Source organism: Pistacia vera, unplaced genomic scaffold (genome assembly GCF_008641045.1).
Source record: "Pistacia vera cultivar Batoury unplaced genomic scaffold, PisVer_v2 Contig555, whole genome shotgun sequence".
Classification (NCBI taxonomy): domain Eukaryota; kingdom Viridiplantae; phylum Streptophyta; class Magnoliopsida; order Sapindales; family Anacardiaceae; genus Pistacia; species Pistacia vera.
The window spans coordinates 260,557-286,519 of NW_022196396.1; the positions used below are offsets into that span (position 1 = coordinate 260,557).

General features: G+C 34.0%; 3 protein-coding genes and 1 pseudogene across 3 annotated transcripts; 1 reads left to right on the top strand and 3 right to left on the bottom strand.

Moving 5' to 3' along the window:
* Nucleotides 1–9,786: 9,786 nt before the first annotated feature.
* Nucleotides 9,787–13,407, bottom strand: LOC116108164 (beta-glucuronosyltransferase GlcAT14B-like). Its single transcript, XM_031394435.1, has 4 exons — nucleotides 12,747–13,407; nucleotides 12,465–12,540; nucleotides 12,259–12,374; nucleotides 9,787–10,682 (listed from the first exon to the last, which is right to left on the bottom strand). Exons 1-4 carry the CDS (start codon nucleotides 13,339–13,341, stop codon nucleotides 10,168–10,170), a joined length of 1,302 nt encoding a protein of 433 aa, XP_031250295.1. The 5' UTR covers nucleotides 13,342–13,407; the 3' UTR covers nucleotides 9,787–10,167.
* Nucleotides 13,408–14,902: 1,495 nt separating this feature from the next.
* LOC116108139 (pathogenesis-related protein STH-2-like) lies at nucleotides 14,903–18,921 on the top strand. Its single transcript, XM_031394415.1, has 3 exons — nucleotides 14,903–15,151; nucleotides 18,307–18,325; nucleotides 18,424–18,921. Exons 1-3 carry the CDS (start codon nucleotides 14,903–14,905, stop codon nucleotides 18,723–18,725), a joined length of 570 nt encoding a protein of 189 aa, XP_031250275.1. The 3' UTR covers nucleotides 18,726–18,921.
* A 254-nt stretch (nucleotides 18,922–19,175) lies between these two features.
* On the bottom strand, nucleotides 19,176–19,764 carry LOC116108157 (major allergen Pru ar 1-like). The gene is made up of 2 exons (XM_031394432.1): nucleotides 19,574–19,764; nucleotides 19,176–19,468 (listed from the first exon to the last, which is right to left on the bottom strand). Exons 1-2 carry the CDS (start codon nucleotides 19,755–19,757, stop codon nucleotides 19,176–19,178), a joined length of 477 nt encoding a protein of 158 aa, XP_031250292.1. The 5' UTR covers nucleotides 19,758–19,764.
* Nucleotides 19,765–22,769: 3,005 nt separating this feature from the next.
* LOC116108156 lies at nucleotides 22,770–23,518 on the bottom strand (annotated as a pseudogene).
* Between the last annotated feature and the right edge of the window lie 2,445 nt (nucleotides 23,519–25,963).

Sequence of the window (25,963 nt, forward strand, 5' to 3'; positions counted from 1 at the left end):
GGATGATCCACTTGTTCTCTTTTCTTAATCAATACAACTTTGATGATTGCATGAAAGAGAAGAAATTTGGAAGAAATTCCGAAGAAGATTGATGGAAGATGACTTTCATGGTAGCCATGGCCTGCAGGAGACAAGCAAGAATTAACTGATAAGATATCACATCTTCAATGTTTGTTTGGTTAATTCAAGAATAATAATTTATCCTATCAATCAGCTCAATTATTGTAACTCAATTTACACAAGCTTTTCATTAGGAATTGTTTAATTCTACTTTAGCAAAAGTTGAACAAAGCAAGTGAACCTATTTGGGTTAACAATTACTTATGTCATTCATTCATGCATCTAAATTTCTCCAGTTCAATGAACTATCTGGCATCCAACTTATTTTTCAGTTGAAAGCGAAAATGTATTGTAATATGCAATGAACATAACATATATATATGAGCAAATAATATTATATATCCATATGAGGCCCCCAATTTTGATTTTGGTAATTGTATCACAGAAAACTCAAATTTCTATTTTCATTGTTATTAATTTTTTCTTTTTTCTGAGTAATAATCCTGCATGTTCCTGCTGCCTCCAATTTCTAGTAAGTCATCATTTCTCTCTCTCTCTAATACACCCGGGGACAGGCAAGCACAAATATCTATATATTTGTGGGCTAAAGCATAGGGAACAAATGTGCCAGTTTAGACGGGTCAATTTTAACCCGATCCGAATCAAGCTGAGTTTAATTTGGACCACTTAAAAGATGGATTGGGTTCAACCTAGCCCGCATATACTCCGCCTGAAAGGACATCAGAATCGGAGAATGAGGACAAGAAGACAGACAATTTGTGAGGTTTTAATGGGTTGCTTCCTGTCACAGCCGAAGAGTTGGGGCACTAGTTCCCATCTCCATCTTTTCATCAAAAATACCCCATTTAAATCTACCTGTGCAGTCTCCAATGTGAGCTGGTATTAATTCTTCAAATTAATTAACAAGGTTATCCTTTAAGGGGACCAGCTAGCCCATGCATTAATTAATACTAACACCCCATTGATTAGTACAATGAAAAGAAGCCAAGATGCCCTTAAATTAACTAACAGCGCTAACAGATGAGATGAGTGTATAATGAAATGGGTAAGAATAATACTACACTAATAATCTTTTTTTATAAATTTTTTTTCATAATTTTAACGTAGCAATTTGTAATTAGTTAATTCACAACAGATCTCACATAGATTTTGTATAGATCTTACTAATTAATTATAAACTGATCAATTATAAAATATCATATTAAGGTTATGAAAAAAAATTTGTGAAAGGAGATTATTAGTGTAGTAGTACGCAATGGATAAAAACGACTTTAAAAAATTTAAAGAATTGACAATCATGCTGAATAACAACACAATTAATTAGTTAATACCTCATTATTAATGTTAATAGAGATGGCCTCGTGAGTAAGCACCCATTATTTGCTTTAACTTTTGGCACCCACTCTCCAATTGCTTCCTGACCACACATCGAAGGGCCATAAATTAAAGGCAGGCAGCCGAGAGAGAGAGAAAAAATAGAAGTACGATGAAATTGTAAGAGCTAAAACATCATGCATGGAGGTTTGCGAAAGCAAGAAAGAAATTAAAAGGAGTTGAGGGAATCTTGTCGCAGGAGCGGTGGCACCTGCCTTTGTTTGTGTTAAAACAACAGCGCAAGTGCCGCCATCCTCCGATAAGATACTCTTCAACTTCTTGATATTATCTCACAGTCTTAGTATGTCTTCTTCATCCTCTCTTTATTTCTGAAACTTTCCCAGCCTTTTACAGATCTTAAAGCAATGTATATTACGCGGTTAAGATTTTATCAAGAGGTACGCAAATATAACTCGATCTTCCTTCATTATATATCTTCAATGTCTTCTTGTTCATCTTCTCATATCATAAGCTTGAGGTTCATGAATAAATCTATGGTGATTGATACGTTTGTTTTACCTTTTCTTCTATTCATTTTTCTTGTCGAAGGACATATTATTTTGTTGTTATACGGCTTGTGGTCTTATCATTATTAATTAAAATTAATGCTAGATGATATATATATATATATATATATATATAATATATATATTACCAGGTCAAACATGGATCATTAGATGTTTGAGGCTACAGTTGTGAAGAAGTTTGTATAGATTTTTTTAAATAATAATAATAATTCAGGTTCATAGTTTCATCAACCATATGACATCATGGTATGAGATAAGAGGATTTCAAAACTTAGTATTGAAAAGGTTGTGCTAGTAGCCGCTGAAAAGGTTGGGCTAGTAGCCGCCAGCAGCTACCTGTTCTACGTTGACAACTCAAATAGATTATCATCAATAGTAAATTTCAATATATATATATATATTATTTTCATATAGCAAACTTCATCTGGGTTTTATAGAAATCAGGACATCTGCATATATAAGAATTATGGTCAATTAATTGTATTCTGGAATCTGTATAAGTTATAGTTCATTTCCCTAATACGACCTGATCCTCGCCATTATCGTTTTGATTATCTTATGCATGTGTTGGTCTTTAATTTGCACATGTGCATATTGTTTGTGTATGTAAAATTTACTTAAAAGCATACAATTGAAACAAGAACTATGTAACATGTACCTTGGGAGCTATGGAGGAAGAAGCCAAAGATTCATATTCAGCTCTCAGATTGGCCTTTTGATGTACTTTAAACATATTCAATTTCTCAGTCTTATGTAATGAAGAAGATGAGATACAAAACCTCAGTAGTGGCTAGGATGATAACATTGAGATCTCTCTCTCTCTCTCTCTCTCTCTCTCTCTCTTTAGGAAAAAGTTTATTTCCAGATGCAAGGGTGCAATTCTTGGGGACTTTTTATTGTTCACATGATTCAGAGCAAAAACGCCAATCATGTATTAAAAAAAAAAAAAAAAAAAAAAGCTTTAAAAAATTAAGAGCAATGATGATTCTCTTATCTTATAAAAAGAAAAAGCAGCAAGCTTATGTCATGGATGGATTAGAACATTAACTTAATTAATGTCCCCACTCGGAAATAAATATTAATGAATTTAAATAATATCTATACGTACAAGTTTGTTTGTATCTCAAATAAACTTCTAGAGCTTAAAATTAAAATCGGATAAATTTTTGGAGTGATCACTCTTATTAGTGCATAAGAAAACTCAAATTTAAAAACTCATGTTAGACCTCTTTACTCTTTTATCATCATATCATTGGTGATTTTTTGCGTCAATATTATTAGATATATTTGTTGTTCTTTAAATTCTCCAAATAGTATTTCAGTCTTCTCCCCTAATATGCGATTATTTATTCTGTCCTGCTAAAATCTTATCTTCTAATCAATTTGTCTCTCTTCAAATATACAATTTGCCAATTTGCGGTAGCAAATGGATCCTGTCACTTGACTTTATATGTATTAATATATAATCTATTACTATTCCTCGGGGTTTTATGAAGAGAAAATTAACTACAAGTTGGAGAATCTTTGGTGAGCTGTGCATCAACAGCTCATATCTGTCAATTTTATTATAAATATGATCACTTTCAGGATGATTAGCTCGTGGAACTCGTTATATATATATATACACACATACACACGGAAACTAAAAACTATATATCCACTCAGAATAAAGCACATGCTCTCTTATGTGGTGTATATTGATTAATCAACTCCCTTCATTCATTAAGCTATTACTATTGCTAACCTTTATCCACAAAAGTCTAAAGCTACAACTGAAAGGAAAGTTTAAAAGCTTTTTGTCTATAGTGTTTGTAAGTGGATAAATAATGAAACTTTGATTCCTCCATTAATTCCTTTTACGAGGCTCTGGGAAATGGATATTCAAGTAAATTTATGTGTCTTGTGGCCTCTCGTCATTTTTCTATGAGTTTAACAACTTTTTTCCACCCACTCACATGCTTTCAAAATACCACTTTATTATCTAAATTTATATTTCATGATGAACAAAAAATAAACTCGATCCAGATTGTTAAAGCTTTTAAAGATAGAGGCTGATGAGCCTTTTGATGGTAGAAGATTGGATTTTAGTGGTTACGATTTATTGAAATTTGACTTGGGAGGGACGGTTACGCAAACCCTAATCGTTTGATTACTGATGATTGATGGGATCGACGAGAGTATGATTTGAAGGGGTTTTGATGAGTGATGATCAAGGAAGAGAATGGTGATAGTGTAGGGTCGCCACGATGTCGAAATCAGAAACGAAATATTAATTTGGATAGTAAAATGATATTTTAAAAGTTTGTGGATGAAAAAGTATCATTAAACTATTATTTGAGTACGAAAAAGCTGTTTACTCTTTTTCTATGGACAGAAGAGTTGGATCTGCCATAATCCCTCGATGGTCTTGATCAATTTTGTGGCACACTTAAAAATAAGTAATCCATCCGTATATATATATGCCAAAATTTATTTAATATTTTAAGTTTTTGGGTCAAGTTGTTTCTTAACGTAAGTGGAATCTCATGTGTGCGGCGTCTTGCTCTCTTATCTTGGTTGTATAATTGTTTAGTTCTGTGAGCTATGGTCCCGGAGTTTATTTGAATTCACTAAGGTTCCTCAGGTTTTTCCCTTCTTCCATGCTTTTCAGGAAGTTTAATTATTATATTTGCCATGAGCTGCCTCTTTCAATATATCAGTTAGAAAATCATTTTCATTTCTTATTCAAAGTCACGTTTCTTAGTTATTATATGGTATATGTATCTGTCGTATCCATTTTGCTGATTAATCAAATCATTGAAATGGTCATTAAAACATTATGGGGAAGATAATAGATTGTTAGTTTCATCTACCTAAACCTAAATTTCATTCATCATCGTATAACACCATTGTTACAGATTAAAACCAAAATTTTAAAAATGAAATCCGACCCTTTAGGGTCAAAGGAGATTCTCTCTCAGCTGCTCCAGCTCATTAAATCGTTGACAAATTATATGTATACATATAAAATTCATTATATAGCTAACTCCTTCCCTCAATACCACCTCCCTGTTATAAAGTTAGCAACAATTTATATATATTTATGCATTAATTTGCGTGGATAAGAGAGAAAAGGAAACGGTGAGGGTTTGCATTTTGGCAAGAACGCTTAGAGCAGTTCAACAAGGCAAAAAGAACCAGCTGTTCAACTTTGCTTCTTGACTTATTCTCGATTATATATGAAGAATCTAAGGCGAAGAAGAAGCGATGAATGTTGATTACAAAGAGAGATTTACAGAGACTTCTGTCGGAGGAGAGATGGTGCTTGCATGCCTCGCTATCTGCATCCATCACACCTACATGTAAGCATTATCTCTCCTCGACTGAAGCCTCTCCATTTCTTCCATTTCTGACAATATCTCATTACAAACCCACCTTCCTAATCTACTTCATGAGAGATTAACAAGGTAAGCATCATCTTAACCTGTTCTTGAGTTAATCTATTATTACTTCTTTTACCATATTCGATTGAGCATTATATCAAAGCAATATCATCGATCTCCCAATCCCAGTACATTTCTTTACCTTTCATGGTTCCCTTATTCAGATTCGATAGTTGTGCTTCTGCCGTCCTATAAAACAACAACAACGTTAAGCTGGATATGCTATTTTATTAATTGCATGTTTCTTTTATTAATTACTCTTAATTAAGACAAACTAATATGACATTACTGAACGATTTTCATAAACTTTATATAATTTATTAAATTTTAAAGTTCAACTTTAAATTCTTTAATCCAACCATGCATATCGCATCAATATGTTTTTAATTATATGATTAGTTTATGCTTAGCTCATGGAACTTGTGTCATATATATATATATATAAAATAAGTTAATAACAGACTTGGATCACGATCCACTAGAAGGAAAGTCGCCCCAAATAGGAAGATATGGGTCCAAATCCAATTCGTGAGCACATGGGCCATGAAGCAAGTCTAACGCACTTATTTGTATTTCGTAAAAAAATTTGGATCCGTTTGTTTTGTTATTTTGAATAGGATTTTGGGAATAATATTGGGTAGTTGAATAGGAGAGTATTACGAGATAAAATTTAAAATTTAACATAAAAACCCCTAGGTTTGCTAATTTAACTAAACACCCCAATATATAAAAATTTTATAAAATGACAAAAACACCCCCACCTAGCGACAGTGTCAGATTTTGGCCACCACCGTCGGAATCTAGCCAAAAAATAGCGTTACGACACAGACCGATTGGATCTGACAGGTAGGGCGTCGATATGGCCTTTTTTGGCCAGATCCACCACGGATCTAGTCAGAAAAGCCTAGATCTACGGCTAGATCTGGCCGTTGACGGTTGCAAAAGTCCAGATCTGGCCATCACTGACAACCAGATCGGTGAATTAACAACTAGTTTTGGTCGTTTGTAGGTCGTTGTGACAGATTCCAGCTACCACCGATGATGGTTGTCGGAATCTGGCAAGTATGTGTGGGTGGGGGTGTTTTTGTTAATTTTTAAACTTTTTTTTGGAGGTATTTAATAAAATTAATAAACTTAAGGGATCTAAAAGTAATTAAAAAAATATACTAATATTTCTCAAATAACAAAACAAACAAATATTTTGGGAATATGATTGAGAATATTGATAGAAATAATAAGTCAAACGAGCCCTTATTATCTCGTCTTGTTTGTCGCATATTCATTTCCAGATTTGTTGAGAGGCCGTGGTAGCCACCTAAATGGGCCTTCGGAGCCGGTGATCCGTTTGGCCGAAGATCCTTCGTCACTTAACTAAGCGCGCAAGCAATTTCTCCTTTATATATATATATATATAGACGTGCATGACACTATGTCACTATCGGGGTTCTTTTGATCAATCGTAAAACTATAGGACTTGTTGGTGGAGAGTAAAACTACAGGGGGTTCCAGGTACCCAGAGCTAGAGGGGGGGGGTTGGGGGGTGTGGGGGTTAAATGATCGTAAAACTACAGGGGTTCTTTGGATTAAGATGTTTGACTGCTTTGCAAGCTAGGAAGGAGATGACTCAGTCAGCCTTCAACTTCAATCTCTTGCTAAAACTTTCTTTTTCAAACTGATAATGCTTTTTAGTCAAAAGAATTCATGTCTGATTGCATTAATTGGCACCATCCAATTAACGTGCTGATTGAGGATTAAATCACCAATAATACAAGTAAATAATAAAATTTATGAATCCATATATATATATATATTGTTAATTACCCTCATTACTTGCATATAGATCATATAGTTTGTACGGAGTCAGTCTTTTTGTCAGTCTCCACTATTATTGTGTTCTCAATGACCACAAAGAGAGGATAGTTTTTTCTGATTATTCTGTAAAAGTAGTCTACAATCAATCAATGAGAAAACGTGTGTATTTATGTTAACATAATTCATTTGTATGATTGTATATGCAACGGATGCAAGAGTACTGTCTTTCTTCGACAGGAGTCCTCCTCAAACCTTGTGATTAATTCTTTAATGGAAACAATCTGTTAAATCTCTTGTTTTTGAACTGAATTATTCTCCATAGAGGCTATTGCTCAAGGTATGACGACCCAGCTTTTGCTTGCTTCAAGAACACAAGGTTTGTACAGTGAATTCTGTTAATGTTTTTGTCTTCTTATGATCTTATTTTGAGTCTTGCATTATCTTTTCCTTTCTGTCAATATGGACACATTCTTTAAAAGTGACCATTTTCACAAGTATGAGCACTTTAAAGTATGTGTGCTCACAATGCATCTGACAAATATTTTTCCTCAATCACACATTACACACCCGTTTGGCTTTTTGGACAATATTATTTCTTGTTGATATTCTTTTTTTGTCGTTTCACTTGTCTACTTTATATTCATTGTGTGAGAAAATGAATATTGCTTTTGTTTGTGGTCCCAAATTTTTTGTGCAAAAAGAAAAACACAAAAGTTTTACTTTAACTTTTTTGTCCCCCAACCTTAGTCAACTTGTTCTCTGTATATTCATACTTTTATGGCATCTTCATTAAGAAACCTAATTGCCTCTTATTCATCACTGAATATCTTCTAAGGTTTTTGTTTTCGTTTATGGTTTCTCATATGCTTTGGTAGGTTTAAAATTAGCTTTTCTTACATTGTCTTTGTTGTGACGATCCTGCAACATGGTTCCATGTTGATGCTTGGATGTGTGCAAGCTGCTATTCCAAAGATTGGTCTTCATTGTTGAAACTTGAGAGGAGTTCAAACGCGACCTGGTGGTCTCATGTGTGAAGCTTGCTATGGTGGCTTGAAGTTCAATCAAAGAAGAGAAGATTGAAGTGTTGAAAACATGGAGTGTTTTGCAACTATACTTTTCTTGCTTTGTATTTGAACTCTACATAGTGGATTTGTTTCTTCTGAACTTGGGTCTCATGGATGTAGACATGTTGCCGAACCATGTAAAAATGAGTGTGTTCTTTTCTTGCTTTGATGAATGTTTCATTTATGCTTTAAACAACTCTTGTACACAATATGAACAAACAACTGATTTCCCATAAGTTTTAATCATTTGGTAATCCCTTAAAACTTTCAAATTCTTTATATTCTCACACAGATGAGGTTATACGTATGTTAATTGAACTAGTTGTGTTTGTGGTTTCTTAATTTAAAAGCTGGCAATCAATAAAAAGAGCGGGTTTCAGAATATGAAATGTCTGTTTTTTTACTTGATAAACTGATTGGATTGTTACGAGCAGAACGAACGATATGCGTTTCAGAAGTAGGAATTTGTTATCAAGATACGTTGTAGTGAACGACAAGAACATCCCTAAATACTCAAAAAGTTTTATATCTGAAGCAAGTTTTCAAGAAAAATAACTCTCCGTGATGGGTTGGTTTAAAGGTTTGAATAAGAACATTCATTGTCTGGGGATGATTCCCTTCGATACTGGATTCAAAGGATTAGCAGTGAGTTTATTATTGTATATCATGTTGTCCGTTTGTTAATAAACCATTTATTTATGTATTAGTGACTCTTTTGATCGCAATTGCTGTTGTTAAATGGGGTTGTATTCTGAGATATAAATAACATTGTGCGGTTTAAAATATATAAAATCCAAATTGGGTTACCAATAAAAGATAAATGGGGTCATGAACAAGGCCCAAAATCCTAAACTTATTGCTACACAAATACCCAACAGCAACTCAATCCAACGTTGATTGACTGTTTCATTACTGTCACAATCCAATGGTCAATGGAAATTCCAAAGGTAATTTAATTTTCTTTTTTCTTTTTTATTTTGATAACCAAGCTGTTTAGATAAGTTTGCTTACATCTCAAGTAATCCTCAAGATCTATTAAACACCTTACGAACTTAAAGAACCAAATAAATCATAATGTTATTGTGATAAATAACCCCAAAGTTTAAACTCAAACACTCAAGAAAAGAAACAAATATTTTTAACCGTCAAATCAATTCTTTCAAGTTATAATTTAATTTCACTACCGAGATTCTATTACGTTTGAGATAACAAAAAACGTTACCTCTCAATTGAACCATTAAATCTACTTAAACGATTCTCGACTTCGGACTCGATGGTTCAACGTTGGCCTAAAATCATAACCATAAACCAATACCAAGTCATCACAATAAACCTAGACGTTTCTTTTGCCTGATATGGAAATGGAATCAACGATCAGATCAACCATATAGTTAGTAACCGAGCAAGTAGAAGCAACTCATTAATACACAAGGCAAATAACAAAATTTTCTAAGAATTTTCGTTTGTTATATGATCTTTTCCGTGAATTTTCTTTTTCTAACACTATTTCAGTCAAATGCTCTTCCATTACATCAAAGTCCTGAACAAGCTTGGTGTTGGATCAAGGCAAATGCGTGTACTAAATGAAAAGGGCAAAGAAATTGGGATACTAAGACAGATAAGCTCGGTCACTTACACCGGAATATTACAGGTGTACTCCTGGGTCTGTAGCTGAAATCTTTCCGGCAAATCCATCTCTTTCGTGTGACTGTATAAACCAACCAGAGAATCCACCCCTATAAACCAGAGATCGTGTATACTTTCTGCATGCTTAATTTCTATCTCCCCTACTAGTAGGTAAACTGATTACTTGGTCATATCCGTCTTCTGATATAGACTAACCCAAAATATATGGGAAGCACCTGCTAAAGTTGACTTAGGTTCTTGTTACTTGCACTGTCTTGGCCGGAATTTCTCACTTGATAACAGAGAGCTTATCAAATTTTCAAGCCGTTTTGCTCCAGGGCCAGGCCTGAGGCTAGTGACATTACCAATAAGAGAACACGGATCTGTTCCGTTTGCCCCTGTTCCTATGCACCAACCACCAGGAGTAGCCATTCCTGGACCTCGGGACAAGAGCTCAGAATCAATTTTGTCAAGCACAGGATTGTCGCGAGGGAACTTCCTCGCAAATGGGGCATTGCTGTCAACCATCCTTTTCATGTCAGCAACGTTAAGGTAGTGAGGATGCTGCTTAGGAGGGTTGTCCCATGATATGAAATGGAGGTCAGTATTGACAGTGGTGTTACGAAACTCTTGAGCATTACAAATGACAGTGTGGAAGTAACCTTCTGGAGATGATAAGAAATTTGAATAGTACATAAGGACAGTCCGTGGTAGGTTGTCCCATCCCCAGATGCAGTAATCAATAAAAGGCCGAGAAAGTGCCATCCAAGCAGAACCTATGACAGAAAAATGTATACGTTTGGTTTCAGCAACCCACCCACAAAAAGTAATATGATTTGCAACTGGGACCTAGTAAGAACCTCAAGTGTCAAGCACCATTCAAGTATATGAGCTTTGTTCAAACCCGACTTAAGGAAGACAAGCTACTAAACATAACCTAGTAGAGGCTAATAGAAACAAAGTATCAAACTAGTAAAGGGACAGGAACTACAATTCTGAAATTAACAAATGAAATTTACCAATGACTGATGAAATATGAAATATCACATGATAGTTGAGAATAACATACACTATTGTGAAGCAATTAGAGAACAAATGGTCAAATCATCTCACAAAGTAAATGCAACTTGAGCAAAGATATGATCTTAGAAAATATTGTGATCCCTATGAACAAGCAAAGCCATAGAAAATCAATGCTATGCACCTATCCTAAAGGGCAAGTTACATCATAGCATCACATAATAATTCATTCAACATGCTTCTTCCAAATAACTTCACGTAAAAAGACAGTCAAAATAGATGATGAGTTCCCCAAACTTGTCGACCAACTAAATTATTACTCACTTTCCCTGCCATTCTGTTCTAATATATAATTTGTGCAAAAACAGTAATCATCTCTAAGAAGATATCTATATATGTTTCAAGCGCATAAGGGGTAGCAAAATGTTACACAAAAGTGCATGATTCAGCTGAATGCAGGTAACATGTATATGACCTTGATGCTGTGGGTTCTAACCTTGAAGAATCAGATCAACTAATTTTAACATGACAACAACTAAAAAGTGGGTCATTTACCATTACTAGGATTACAAGGCCGAGTATTAGAAAGAATGTCGAAGTCATAAAGGACAAGAATTCCCTACTAAATTTTACCTAGTTCAAATTATTTGAGAAAAGTTATATATTGTTTCCTTAATTCTGCAACTGTTGGTAAAGAAGAAAAAATAAGACTCATCCCAGCCAGCATAACACCTGTATTTTGACAAAAAACCTGCCAACCCTCCAGTTATAATTTTCATTCCAACTAATGCTAAATTCACAACATGAATCTACCAATTCAGATAACATGGAAAACTTGTATGATTTTAAGCAGCTCTTCAACATATCTGTCCCCTGTTTTAGATCAAAATTTGGATTTAGTTCTCTGAACTGTCTCAACTTTTCTAAGAAATCCCATTTCAATTGAGATCCCAAAAAAAAATCATATATTACCAAACTCATGCAAAATTGATGCATCCACACTATATTATGAGAAAGATATCCATATATTATGATTCAGTCAATGGACCCTGACACTGTTAGAACCTTCATAATTATCAATGGCAGTAAACTAAAAAACGCCTGCACAACTCAGCAGCTCTCAACCATTTATCTTGCATAAGTTCCCAGTTTTCTTGACAACTTTTTCAAAATCTCATCTTCACATTGACAAACAAGTTCACAAGTGAAAATTTAAAACGAAACAAATTTCAAACAATGTACAAAATAAATAGATAATAAGTCATAGTAAGAGACATAAACAAGAGTATTTATGCATAAACAAAAACCACTTAAAAAAGCTAAAATTTGCACCTGTAAAGAGTTTGAATGCAGATGGTACACTCCTCTTCTGTGTAACCCAAAATACATCAGCTTTCTTTGTCATATACAACCCTGGATCTACAATTATCGGTTTCGCCCTCTGGAACCTACCACACGCACAATCAGACTACACAAGTGAGGTCCAAAATTAAAATCAAAACCAACAAAAACACAAAACAAAGTGAATCAAAACTCACTCTTTCCACCCAATATTACTAGTATGATCAATGAAATTCAGATCCCTCGGCAAATAGGAAAACGTATGCAGGAGATCTAACAAGCACAAACCCACGGAAACAAACCAAAATTAATCAAAAACAGATCGAAACTCAGATTAAAAAACCACAATTTAACAACAAAAAACACCTCACTTCACTAATCACAGTTAGATCAATCCCACCGAACTTAATCAAAACTAAACCAAACCCAGATTCACAAACATCATTAATCTCAAAAAAAGAAAAACAAAATTCACTAACCATCTTGAGTCACAAGTGGATAATCAGACGCACTAAGATTAATAAACCAATCCCATTCTCCACCTTCCCTCAACAAAATAGCAGCCCCATGTAACGTATTGGCTACCATTGTCGGGCCTCTATAAGTCACGAGATTGGCCTTAGCAATCACCTTAACATTCCCAAATTGCACAAATAAAGGGTGCTCATTGACAAAGTTCTTTAGATCTAAACGCTCGGCATCAGACGACGCCCTATCCAAATGAAGAACATAAACATTATTTGGATGATACAGCGCCAAAAGAGTGCGTTTTATCATGTTACCGTCGCCCACAGATCCAGAGATCATGTAAGCGAAACGCGGAGGCGGAGGGAGGTTTAAAATGGGAATAGTCTGAAGTTTAGATTCAACAAAAACTGAAGACCCAGAAAACGAAATTGAACGATAAAAAGGCAGAAACGGAGTGCCGTCTGGTGAAGTTAAAGTGGTGAGAAAGAGGAGGAACAAAGAGACTATTGAGCCGATTGCCAGAGGGAAAATCCATTTTCTTTCGACTGTCGTTTGGTGAGTATTGTTGTGTCGTATTTGCATGTAATAAGTCTTTAGTTTCTTCATTTTGTTTCAGCTCAGAGTCAGCTTGAAATGGTTCGTTTTGAGGGGTTTTTGTAGGTGAAGAAGAAGAAGAAGAAGAAGGGAGAAGACAAAGAGACTCACGCCGTGAATGACTCGGAAAATCATATGAACACTTGGAAAACAATTTTGTTTTTCTGAGGGGGGGTATTTGCAAGAAAATGAAACTTTCTGTTTTTTTGAGAATGTTGAAAATGTTTTTTCTGAAAACAGGTGAATTTCTTTTTCTTTTTCTTATTATTATTATTATTTAAAATAAGTTTAATTAAATAATTAATTATCTGTTAAAATAATAAATATTCTAAGTAGTTGAAATAATAATATTTCTATTTAAATTAGTTGAAATTGATTTTAAAAAAATTGAGAAAATTATGTGTACTGGGTTTCCAAAGAAACATGTTTTTTCTGTAAATGGTATTTTTTTTACTAAAAAATGTACTTAAAATGTTTTTGGAAAATAGATTTTATATATAAAATTTTAAATCAAAGTAGTTGCCAAATATAATCCAAAGTTTGTATATATCATTACGTTCTTGTATGATAAATTTATTTTAGCATATAATTTTAGATATTATTTATAAAATTAATCTTATTGTAAAAGCTATTAAATATTATAAAGTTTTGAGGTACGTCATTAAGAGAATCGAAATAGATTAGTCAACACATGGATTCATTAATTATTTGATTAATTTAGTGTATGATTGGCCATTGAAAGGGTGTTTATTACTAGAATTATATAATTAGGATTTACTTAATTTTCAAATTCTAAGCATATCTATGGTGATCATATATAATAAATTGATAACCATTACTTAATTAAATGATTAGATTTTTAATTAATTATAATATTATAATATGACAACTTATGGCATATTAAGAAACGGAAGTGTTTTATAATCAAACTTAAATTAATAACAAAAACAAACTTAGAGTCATACTAATTATTTAATTAATTATTTTAATCCAAACANGTATTTTCTTCTTTCTACTCCTGTAATTTTGTTAATTAAACATGACATAGTTTCAAACTGTTTTGAATATATTATATGTGGCAGTGTTATTACGCAATATTACTCTTCTTCAAACAATAATAGCTTGGGATATTTGACATCTCTTAATGCAGCTCTCAGTTAACCAACTATTAGGCCGAACGTCCCATTCTTCAAATATATCTTCATTGTATGTTGAGCGATCAATGGGGTCTCCTGGATACTCTTCTTACTGGTGCAAAGTGAACGCTTGAAGGTTCAGGGTGGTTGGACTTGGAGACTATAGGTTAGGGTTTTTGCTTTATATTGTCTTTTCGGGCTTGTCCTACATTATCCTCGGGGTAATCTTATATTGTTTGGGCCCAAAGTGTATAGCTCATAGTGTAAACTCTAAGAATCGGGTGATTTTAAGATTAAGATTTTACCGCGTAGGAAGCCCAAAGCCAATGAAATCCAGTTCTGTTTGAGCGATAAAAAATAGTATCGCCAAACCAGTAGCTTTTCCCTCCATTTGAGCAAATAGTAAACTTGTTTATCCAATCCAAATTTAATTAGGAATGGATGAAGAAGTAGTCGATGTCTTTAATGGAGTTAAACTCAAGTGGGTTTTTGTCTGTAGACCAGTAAACCCCAAACTCGTTCAGAAATCTAGTAGTCATGGACTCGAGATTAGGGCTTTCGAACTCACCTTCCCTCATAAATACAAAGACGCTAAGTCAATGAAGCAGGAGAGCAAGAGCTCAAAAATCTTCACTCTTGATCCTGATTATGCTTGTTTCGGCTTCGTGAACCATATGTGGGTACCGGTGAATCTTGATTAGAGATGGGCGCAAGCCGAGGAACCCATGCCCTGGGCCCATCCCCGTTACCCTCTCTGAGGACCATCCCCGGCCCATCCCCGCAGGCAGGGATTTTTCTCATGACCATCCCTGGCTCGCAGGGACAAAATCATGACCATACCCGTCCCGTCTCGATAACTGGGGCTTCACGGGGATTTTTGCCCCGTGTAAATCAAAACTTTCCGTTAAATTAATTATTTTAATTGTGAAAAACTAGTATATTGATAAGTATTATATTTAACAATTTGACAGTTTAATTTCAATAGTTAATTGACTTAATTAATTAAAAAGACATAATTTAAGGTAAGAAAATATAAAATCTAACAATTTCTTGTAAAATTTAAATTAAGATTTAAAAAGCAAATTGATATGAATAATTGAATATGGTGAATAACTATTTCTTGGTAAAAATTGGAACATACTCATGGATTTCAAACAATAAAATATAATCATCATTTAGGCTACATTGTTGCAACTATGTGTCTATGTCATTCACAGTTCAAAAAGCTTGTAAACCATATATTTCTAATTGCTTAACAATTTGTTAAAGTTAAATGTCATCCAATTTCGAAATAGTTGGAACGATAATCTACTTTCATTAAGTAATTTATTAGATAATCGAAAACTAAAGATCTTAAATACTATTTGAAATTCAAAAGAATGACAGGGAGGGGCCATTGAACGACTGGAAAAAGCCAGGGCCCATTTACAGAAAGTTAAAATGTTGGATTGTTGCCGCTGGAGTACTCAGACAACTCCAACAAGAAATCAAGAATTAATACAATAATTATATTCAATCTTAACATAATTTATTAGGTAAATTGCTTAGTTATTCAATTGTATGGAGGCTTAGGTTTAGTTAGCCATGTTAATTAATTAATTTTTCATGAAATTAACATAACTAAATTCAATCTTAACATAATTTACTAGGTAAATTGATAAATTAATTCATAAAACACTATGTCCACTACAACTAATAAAATTAGTCCATATGTGGAAGGGACAAATCCCATCATTTGATTAAGTTTAACATCATATTTAATCGATCAATTAATTAATTACAAGGATAATTGAATTTGTGTAATTTGTAAGTTGTTAAGCAATTGTATATGTTCTTATATTGGTGTGTAAATTGTAATAATCTAATTAAATTTATTTTTGGGCCATGTCCCATGTATTATTACTTTGTGAAATTCACAAAGTAATAATACATATATTTAATTATTAAACTCCCTCGTTTAAATTACTTTTCTATAAATTTAATACAAACATTATAAAATATTATAAAAGTATATATCATAAATTTAGATACATTACTTAAAATTATGATTTAAACTTTAACTTTATATACAATTTTGTAAAGGAAACAAAAAACGAAAAAAATCTAAAAAAAGCGGGGCAGCCGGGGCTCCAGGGGGGCGGGGATTGCACTATCCCTTTCTTCGGCCCGTCCCCGGATGCGGGGACATAACTAAGGACCATGGGCCGGGTCAGGACGGATCCTCGCAGGCCCGGGGCAAATGCCCATCTCTAATCTTGATCATCCTGCAACATCTGATACACTTGCCACTGAGCCAGATCTTAAAAGCAGCATTGTGCAGGATCTTGAAAGATTTGTAGAGAGGAGAGATTATTATAGACCTAAAAAATTCACTACTCATCTCTAATTATAAGTCAAATTTTGAAAGTGATTCTGGCGGCATTCAGGAAATATGAGAGTTTCATTGGAGAGTAATATTTGTCAATCCTATAGAATACTTTTGATCACTCTAAAAACAAAACCGAGTTANAAAAAAAAAAAAAAAACACAGAATTTTTAAAACATGGGTGTATTAAAAAAATAAAGACCCTTATTATTTATTATAAGTTTAATATATATATTATTTTGTAAGAAAATAGAAATAAATCTTCCTTAATTTGCTTAGTAAATAAGATCTTCTATCCAATTTCTTTCTACTTTTGCCGTCTTCACTTTAGCACCAAGTGGCTCCACTCTAATGCTTAGTGATGGCAGTGGGTCGGTCCGAGACCAGGTACCTCTTGGGCCAAGCCCAAGCCTGACCTCATGACAAAGGCTCAAGCCCAACCCAACCCGATCACGGGTATGATAAGTAAAACCCAAGCCTAGCTCGATAGGCTTTTTGTAACCTCAGGCCCGACCCAAGCCTGCTCATTTTTATAATGTGAATTTTTAAATATTAATAAATTTCAATTTTTTTATATTTTTAATTCAGGAAACAATTTTTAAATATTAATTTATTTTTGAATACTCACCAAATATATAAATAACTTTCCACAAAGTGCATCTATCCATCCATGTAGGGTTTGGAAAAAATGAATATATATATGTAGGATAATCTTGTAATTAAATATATAATATAAGAGTAATTTAGTATAATTAATACTAAAATTGGTGGGCTAGGCCGGAAGACATACCTAAGCTCGGTCCGTACTTGAGGTCGGGCCTTAAAATCAGGCCTAGGCCTAAGCCCAAGCCTAAACCCGCGACCTAGGGTAAAGCCCGAGCTTTTTAAGCAGGGCTAGATACCCAAAAATATGGAGCCCATTGCCATCTCTACTAATGCTGGATTCTAGTCAACTCTAGCATTAAAGTGAAAAAAATATATTAATATTTTTATTACATTTCTTATTTTTACGAAGTTACAATAAATTTTATATACATTTACTATTCCTTTTCAAAAACATTTATTTTATTTTTTTATAAAATATAATTAGCTAATTTATCTATTAGTTTAAAGAAATTTTAATATTTAATTTCTAAGGATAATGTGGAGAATAATTGTAAAAAAAAAAAAAGGTTCTAATGCTCAAGTCAAGTGGAGCCGCTACTCTAGTGCTAGACTGACTCTAATGCCTCTAATGCTAGAGTTGCTAGAGTGAGGGTAGGTAAGTTGTGGAGGGGTAAAAATGGAACAAAACTAAATGAATGGTTTTATCTACTAAACCGATTAAATAAACGTATTGAATTTGTCAAAAGTTTTTAACTAGTTTTCCCAAAAAATATTATCGAGATATAGAAAGAAATTTGGTAGGATTTAAATTACATTGCTCGTTGATTAAGTAGGTGGATGCTAAAAATCACTTCTCTAATCTATTTTNAGCTAATAAACTTCCCAGATGGTTAGTCCGGTGAAATGAATTTTTCTTAATGAACGTATTGCTTTGTATTTTTTAACATTAAGATGAACTGATGGCACTTTGATTAATGTGATTGACAGGAAGTTACTACAAGTATGTGAAGCACAGGATCGACGTACTCGACAAAGAGAACTTTGTGTGCAAGTACACTTTGATTGAAGGCGACAGTTTGGGGGATAAGCTTGAATCAATTGTGTACGAGGTTAAATTCGAGGCTTCTTCTGACAATGGTGGAAGCGTTTGTAAGGTGGCCAGTGAATACCATACAAAGGGTGATCATGAAATTAAAGAAGAAGTCTTCAAGGCAAGCCAAGAAAAAGCAGTGGAATTGTACAAGGTTGTGGAAGCACATCTCTTGGCAAACCCTGACCTCTATGCCTAAAGTTCACTTAACCAGTTTCGAATTGGTCGCTATTCAGGATTCTGTCATACTGTGATATTTTCTTTTCTTTTTGTTTATTCACCATGTTTTGGTTTAAATGTCTGGTCGAAGCTTGAAAGCTAGAGTTTGTTCAATAAATATGCACCAATTATAAGGTGAGTGTCTCAATAAATTGCCATTCTGTTGGATATTTTAATCAAGTTCCCAGTTTGATCTACATTAACTATTCTTGATATAATCTCAAGACAATACACTCATCGTTTTCTAGTGTCATATATATATATATAGCTTAACCGCAAGAATTTATTATTATTATTATTATTTTCATATATTTATTTGTGAAGTGATACAATAAAGACTCTTTATTCTAGTGGAAAATTACAAGCCACTTGGCGCCAAGCCTTATTAACCAAAACAGAGTCTCTCAACATACTGATATTGGTAACTTTATTAGGCATCAGGATTTGCCAAAAGGTAGGCTTCAAGGGCCTTGAACAATCCTGAAGACTTTTCTTTGCCAGCTTTGATTTGCTCTTCCTTGATCTCAAAGTCGCCAACGGTATAGTACTTGCTGATGCTTTTGCAGATGGATCCACCGTCTGGAGAAGATGATATCTTGATCTCATAAGTGATTTTTTCAAGTGATTTCATCAGTGCATCACCCTCAATCACACTGTAACTGTAGGTCAAATTCTTTTTGTCTAATGCTTCAACCTTATGCTTCACATAGTCAAATTGGCTTCCTGCAATTGACAAAAGACAAGTAAAACAAGCACTTGTTAAATTGGATTTATGTTACTTGCAAAAGTATGACATAAGATGATTAAGTGATTATAGTGTAAACTAGCCTTCGCCAAAAGTAATTTTCTTGATACTGCCTGGCCCTCCATCTCCTTGAATGAATTCAACATTCTTAATGGCCTGTGGCACGATCTTGGGGATGAGACTGTCACCTTCAAGGACAAAGGCCTTGAATATCTTAGTTGGGGGGATTTTTGTAACCACCTCCATTTCATAAGTGAACACACCCATTATAACCTTTGTGTTTAGAGATAATTGAAACAAGGACAATGAAAATGAGGAGGAAGGTTGATTGGTTCTTAGAAAGCTTTAATGGTGAGAGATCAAGGAAATTGAGGCCTTTTTTATACACTCGAGTTTGCAGTTTCTCTGGCAGATGGAAGAAAATTTGGGCAACTTTTTCATATTTTATTGGATACTTCCAATGTGGTTAGATAACATCAATAGTTCTTCAAGCAATATTTTTCTGTAATTGCATAAATTGATTCCAAGTTTTGTACTATATAACCTGCATCTTTTTCTGAATAGTTAACTGGAATTCCAGAATGATTGCACAAAGAACAAATTTGGGCATCAAAGTGGGCAGTCCATGTTAAACAAAGTTATTAATAACCAAGTGAAAGGACTTGAAAATGAGTTATTGGGTCATTAGAACTTCCTTAATAGTTGCACTGCAAATAGTTTACAGATGGATCATCTATGTCTGTCCAAATTTCATTACCAAATAATCAAGTTCCATATTTAATGGTTAATGGATTTTCTTTAACCCTCCTTTCTAGGTATTTGGTATTTACTTTATTTTCATTTCCAATTTTTGGGAACGATTATTCAACCTTAAGCTCAAGCAAAAGAAACTACGAATAAATCGAGAAAATCTTCGTAAGTTCGGGTTAATAAAATTTTACAAGTTGGTAAAAATGCAATATGCTGATCTTATTTCTTTCTTTGTGCTTATTCTCTATTAAATGCTTAATAATCCATGTATAAAAACTGATACATCTCATGGAAAAAATCCAGAAAAAACTGCATTTTGGTAAATTTCTAAGGTGGCTATTTTTGCTGATCAAGATTTCAAAGTTAACATATTGCAACTTAATAGTTCATCAACCCAAATATGACTTAATTACTCTATAATCCGCCATAATTTTTATTCTAAGAATAATAAACATAATGTATTCTTAAGTAAAACTCACGCTCAAAAACTAACTCAAGGAAAAAATGAAGTACAACTATATATATATATATATCATAACAGCCTACCAACTTGGCGATATGGAACAAATTTAACTTCTAATATTCTTCTCATATCACATACGCATCCTCTCTCGTAACCTTGGTACATTTAGAAATTTTCTAGTTATGATAGGAAATGATACTCCTATTGCTAATATGAATTATTCTCATATTTCCAATCTTATTTTAATCCTTTCTTCCACAAGTTGTGTTCCTTTACAGATAAGCTCTGGTACAAGGATACACAAAACAACATCTCAATGTAATCTTTATGGGCTGAATGATACCCAAGGTTTGCCGTAACGACAAATTAGTACCTAAAAGTTTTGGAAACGACAAACATGTACCTTCCGTCATGTGTTGTTAGTGATTTCTGTTTGTTCATAGTAAAAAGACTAAAATGCCCTTAAAAGTTTGATATTTTAGTTTTTTTATAAATTTAAAAATTTCTAAAAAACTCCCTAAGTTGGCTAATTTACTAAACACCCCCATATATAAAAAGTTTGTTAAATGATAAAAACATCCCCACCACCCACAGTGCCAGATTCCGACCACCACCGTCGGAAACTAGCCGGGAAATTGCGTTACGACATAGACCCGTCAGATTTGTGTCGTAACGTGTCGATTTGGCCTTTGAGGCAGCGATGGAGTTTTGCGGCCTCAACGGCCAGATCTGGCATTTTCCAGCCAAATCCATACGACACAGACCCGTCGGGTTTGTGTCGTAACGTGTCGATCTGGCCTTCGAGGCAGCGATGGAGTTTTGCGGCCTCTACGGCCAGATCTGGCCTTTTCTGGCCAGATCTACGGCTAGATCTGGCCGTCGTGGCCGCAAAACTCCATCTGTAGCGTCGACGGCTTGGTTGATCTGGCCGAAAAAGGCCAGATCGACGCGTTACGACACAGATCCAACGGGGTCTGTGTTGTAACGCAATTTCCGGCCAGATTTCGACAGTGGTGGCCGGAATCTGGCACTGCGAGTGGTGGGGGTGTTTTTGTCATTTAACAAACTTTTTACATATGAGAGTGTTTAGTTAAATTAGCAAACCTAGGGGGTTTTTTTAGAAATTTATAAAAAATTAAAATATCAAACTTTCAAGGGCATTTTAGTCTTTTCACTGTTAACAAACAGAAATAACTAATAGCACATGACGGAAGGTACTTGTTTGTTATTTCTAAACCTTTTAAGTACCACTTTGTCATTATAGCAAACCTTGGGTATGCACAACTCGTTTGGCCTTATATTTGTATTGGATTATTTTTAACCGGCCTTAAGGAGCAATAATTATTTAACAAATATTTTATTACTCTACCTAAAGTGAATTATTAGCTCTTTCTTTATGGCCCTTATCATGAAAACATCAGCTACTACATGCAAACAGTTATATATTATTCTGTATTCATGTTTTACGATGCCCAAGAAAATTTGGCATTCTCTCACAACTACCTATTGATGAATATTAATTATTTCGTTCTTTCTAATTGATCAACTTAACACGTTGGATAGTTGCGGTGCACATAGCTTACAGATGGATACTTTAATCTTTACCCCCTCTAGTCCCTGTTAATAAATTTTACAAGTTGTCAAAAATGCAATATGTTGATCTTATTTCTTGATTTCTTTGTGCTTCTTGGTTTTTAAATGCTATGAAGGCCACAAAATCGTTGTGTATGTTAGTTTAGAACACAGTGATCGGCATACAGATCTTATAATTTGTTGCATAATTAACTGTCTGATTTTTCAATATTCAGCACAGGAGGCAAATCCAGTTGCATGAAGTACAAGGTGGAAGCAATAGACAAAGAAAAATTTGTATTATGCTACAGCTAGCACCATCGAAGGTGACATTTTGAGAAAATGTGTAACGAGAACCAGCTGGTCAGTTACCATAATAAGTGGATTCTACATATTATTTTATCCAAATTGCATTTACCATGATTATGATTCCAAGTGGCCTGTGATATTATCTTTAGTACTGTCTTCAGGTTTTTTCTGAGTGCTTGTTAGGGTAGCAATGGCCATTTATTTTTATTTGTAAAGTGATAAAAGACAGATTCTTTAGTCCAGTGGAAAATTAATACAAGCCACTTGGCGCCAAGCCTTATTAACCAAAGCAGTCTGTCAACATACTAATATTGGTAACTTTATTAGGCATCAGGATTTGCCAAAAGGTAGGCTTCAAGGGCCTTGAACAATCCTGAAGACTTTTCTTTGCCAGCTTTGATTTGCTCTTCCTTGATCTCAAAGTCGCCAACGGTATAGTACTGGCTGATGCTTTTGCAGATGGATCCTCCGTCTGGAGAAGATGCTATCTTGATCTCATATGTAATTTTCTCGAGTGATTTCATCAATGCATCACCTTCAATCACACTGTAACTGTAGGTTAAATTCTCTTTGTCTAGAGCTTCAACCTTATGCTTCACATAATCAAATTGGCTTCCTGCAATGAACAAAGCAAGTAAAACAAGCACTTGTTACTTTAGATGAAAATGTTACTAGCAAAATATGAAATATAAGAGGTTAGCAAAATATGACATATAAGGGGTTTAAGTGATTATGGTGTAAACTAGCCTTCGCCAAAAGTAATCTTCTTGATGCTGCCAGGCCCTCCATCTCCTTTAATGAGTTCAACATTCTTAATGGCCTGTGGCGCAATCTTGGGATAAGACTGTCACCATCTAGGACAAAGGCCTTGAAAATCTTCGTTGGAGGGATTTTTGTAACAACCTCCATTAATTTCATAAGTGAACACACCCATTATGATCTGTGTTTGTATGAGAACAATAGGAAAGAAGAGCACTAATGATATAGTTTGTGGAGAGTTATTGTGTAGTGAGAGATAAAGGGTATTAAGGCCTTATTTATAGACTGAGTTTGAAGATGACCCTTTATGGAAGAGTTACAAGCAGATAAAACAGTTTTGGCAAGTTCTGTAGATGATAAAAATGATGAAGCAATTCCAAGTTTTGTTTTCATCGTAGTTAAGTTGACAGATTCCTGAATGCTTTCACAAAAAACAAATTTGGGCATCAAGTGTGCTATTTATGTTAAGCTGAGTTCTTAATGAAAGGAGGACTTGAACTTCAGTCTTTTGGATTATTAGCACTTAGTACTTTCAGAAGGCCATGTTTGGTTAATACACATAGTTTACAGATGAGATGCTCTGATCTTCACCATCTATAAGTAACAGTATTTCGGAAATTTTACAAGTTAAGGATGGTCAGTGAACTTATTCTTATAATCTTGACAACTAATAAATGAAATAACATACATGTACTTATCATCATCGCTTGTGGTCAATTTAAAAAATGCACAAACAGGAAAAAGCTAGGGTTTTCAACACCCAGGTCGGACCTGTCTGGTGTCACGAGCTGAGAGTTTCACATCTAAAAGTTTAACCCATTAGGTGGAGGGACTCTCCTTTAAGGCATCTCTAACCCACGCCATTTTGGTGTAAAAAACACCAAAATGGCGTGGGTTTTTGCTCCAACCCAGCGCTAAGTGGCGTAGCATTGTAACGCCACACCAAATTGGCGTGGCATTGTAGCACTATTAATTTTTTTTTTAAATTTTATTAAGTTAATTGGATTATTAAATTTTACCCAAAAAATCACACCAAATTTGATTATTTGTATTTAATTTAATTTGATTACTATTTATGTTAATATTTATAATAATAAATTCATAATAATGATATAATTCAAAAAATGATAAAAAATTAAAAACAAAACTTTATTCAATGCAAATATTAAATTACAATAACTCAAAATAAAAATTAACACTAATTTAAAAACACTAAAATTAAAAGACAATACATCTTTTTTTTTTTTTTTTTGGTATCATTTTATATTATGTAATGTTTTTCTATATTAAATGTAATGTTTATTTGATTAAATAAATGCTTAATTTTATTAAATTAGTATAATTTTCAAAGTAATTATTATTTAATAAAAATATCATTCCCTATATTTAATTAATATATACAAAAATAATGAGTGAAATAGATTAATTGTTGATTATTACAATAAAATAAAAAGAAAGAGAATATTCTAAGAAATATTCTTTTTAGTGTAATATTTGGTTTAGTAGGTTGGAGATGCAATAGTGTTTAACATCAAAAGGTTGGAGATGGTCTTATAAGCCTAAGACCTCCCTAATGTGTTTCTGATGTGGGATTTGTGACGCTGGGCTTTAGGCTTAGGTTTGGTTAAAATGATTAGGGTACTTTTGAAAATTTAACTAGATGTATGGGGGCTAGTAGTTTTTTCAGGGGGTTCCACATAATGTTACCTTATATAAAATTTCTTAGGTGTCCACGTAATTTGATCAGGGGTTATTTGTAATTTTCAAATTTTCATAAAATATATCCACATCTGGGCCTGATTTTTCATACCCAAACCCAGGTATATTTTATGCTCAGTGCTGGGCCGGGCCGAGTTCTTNTTTAGTTTCCAAGGTCCGACCTTCGAACCTTAAAAACTAGGGGGCTTCTGTTGTGCCCCAGGAAATAAAGGGCTGACGTGGGAAAGTCACGTGAAGGGCGACCTGCTCCCGTCAGAGCAGCACGCACACGTCAGACCTGCCAAGTGATGTGGAGCCCACACGCGTCCATTCTCCTGCAACAAGTCGTGCGATGTCAGCTTGGAAAAAGGGAAATGGGACATAAAGCTAGATTATGTACTGACAATTACACCAAACCACGGATTTAGTGATGATTATACGCTTCGATTCAGTATAAAATAGGGAAGACCCCTTCATTAAGGGGATTCGGCCATTTTACATACAAAAAGAAGAAACAGAAATCTCTCTCTTGTAAACTTTTCTTTGACTTTTTCGTCTGATGTAAGTCAGCTCGCGACCGTGACCTGACACCCACTAATATCAATGCAAACCAGTGGACGTAGGACTTGCTATCTTAACGTCCGAACCACTTAAAAAACTCCCTCTACAGCTATTTTACTTTTCTTATATTCTATTTTCACGTGCATCGAACAGTCAATTGATATTATACACGTAAAAATTCGTTGGTGCAAAATCGAGCATCAACAAAGAGGAAAGCTATTTATTTATACTCTTTTCAGTTCAATGTTATGAATACTTTTGTAAGTTGTCATAATTCATGAAGATCTGTCGTTTTCTTGATCTGTGAAGATCTTTCATCCCTATCCTCAAATTTAATGAAGATGAGATAGGTTTCAATCAA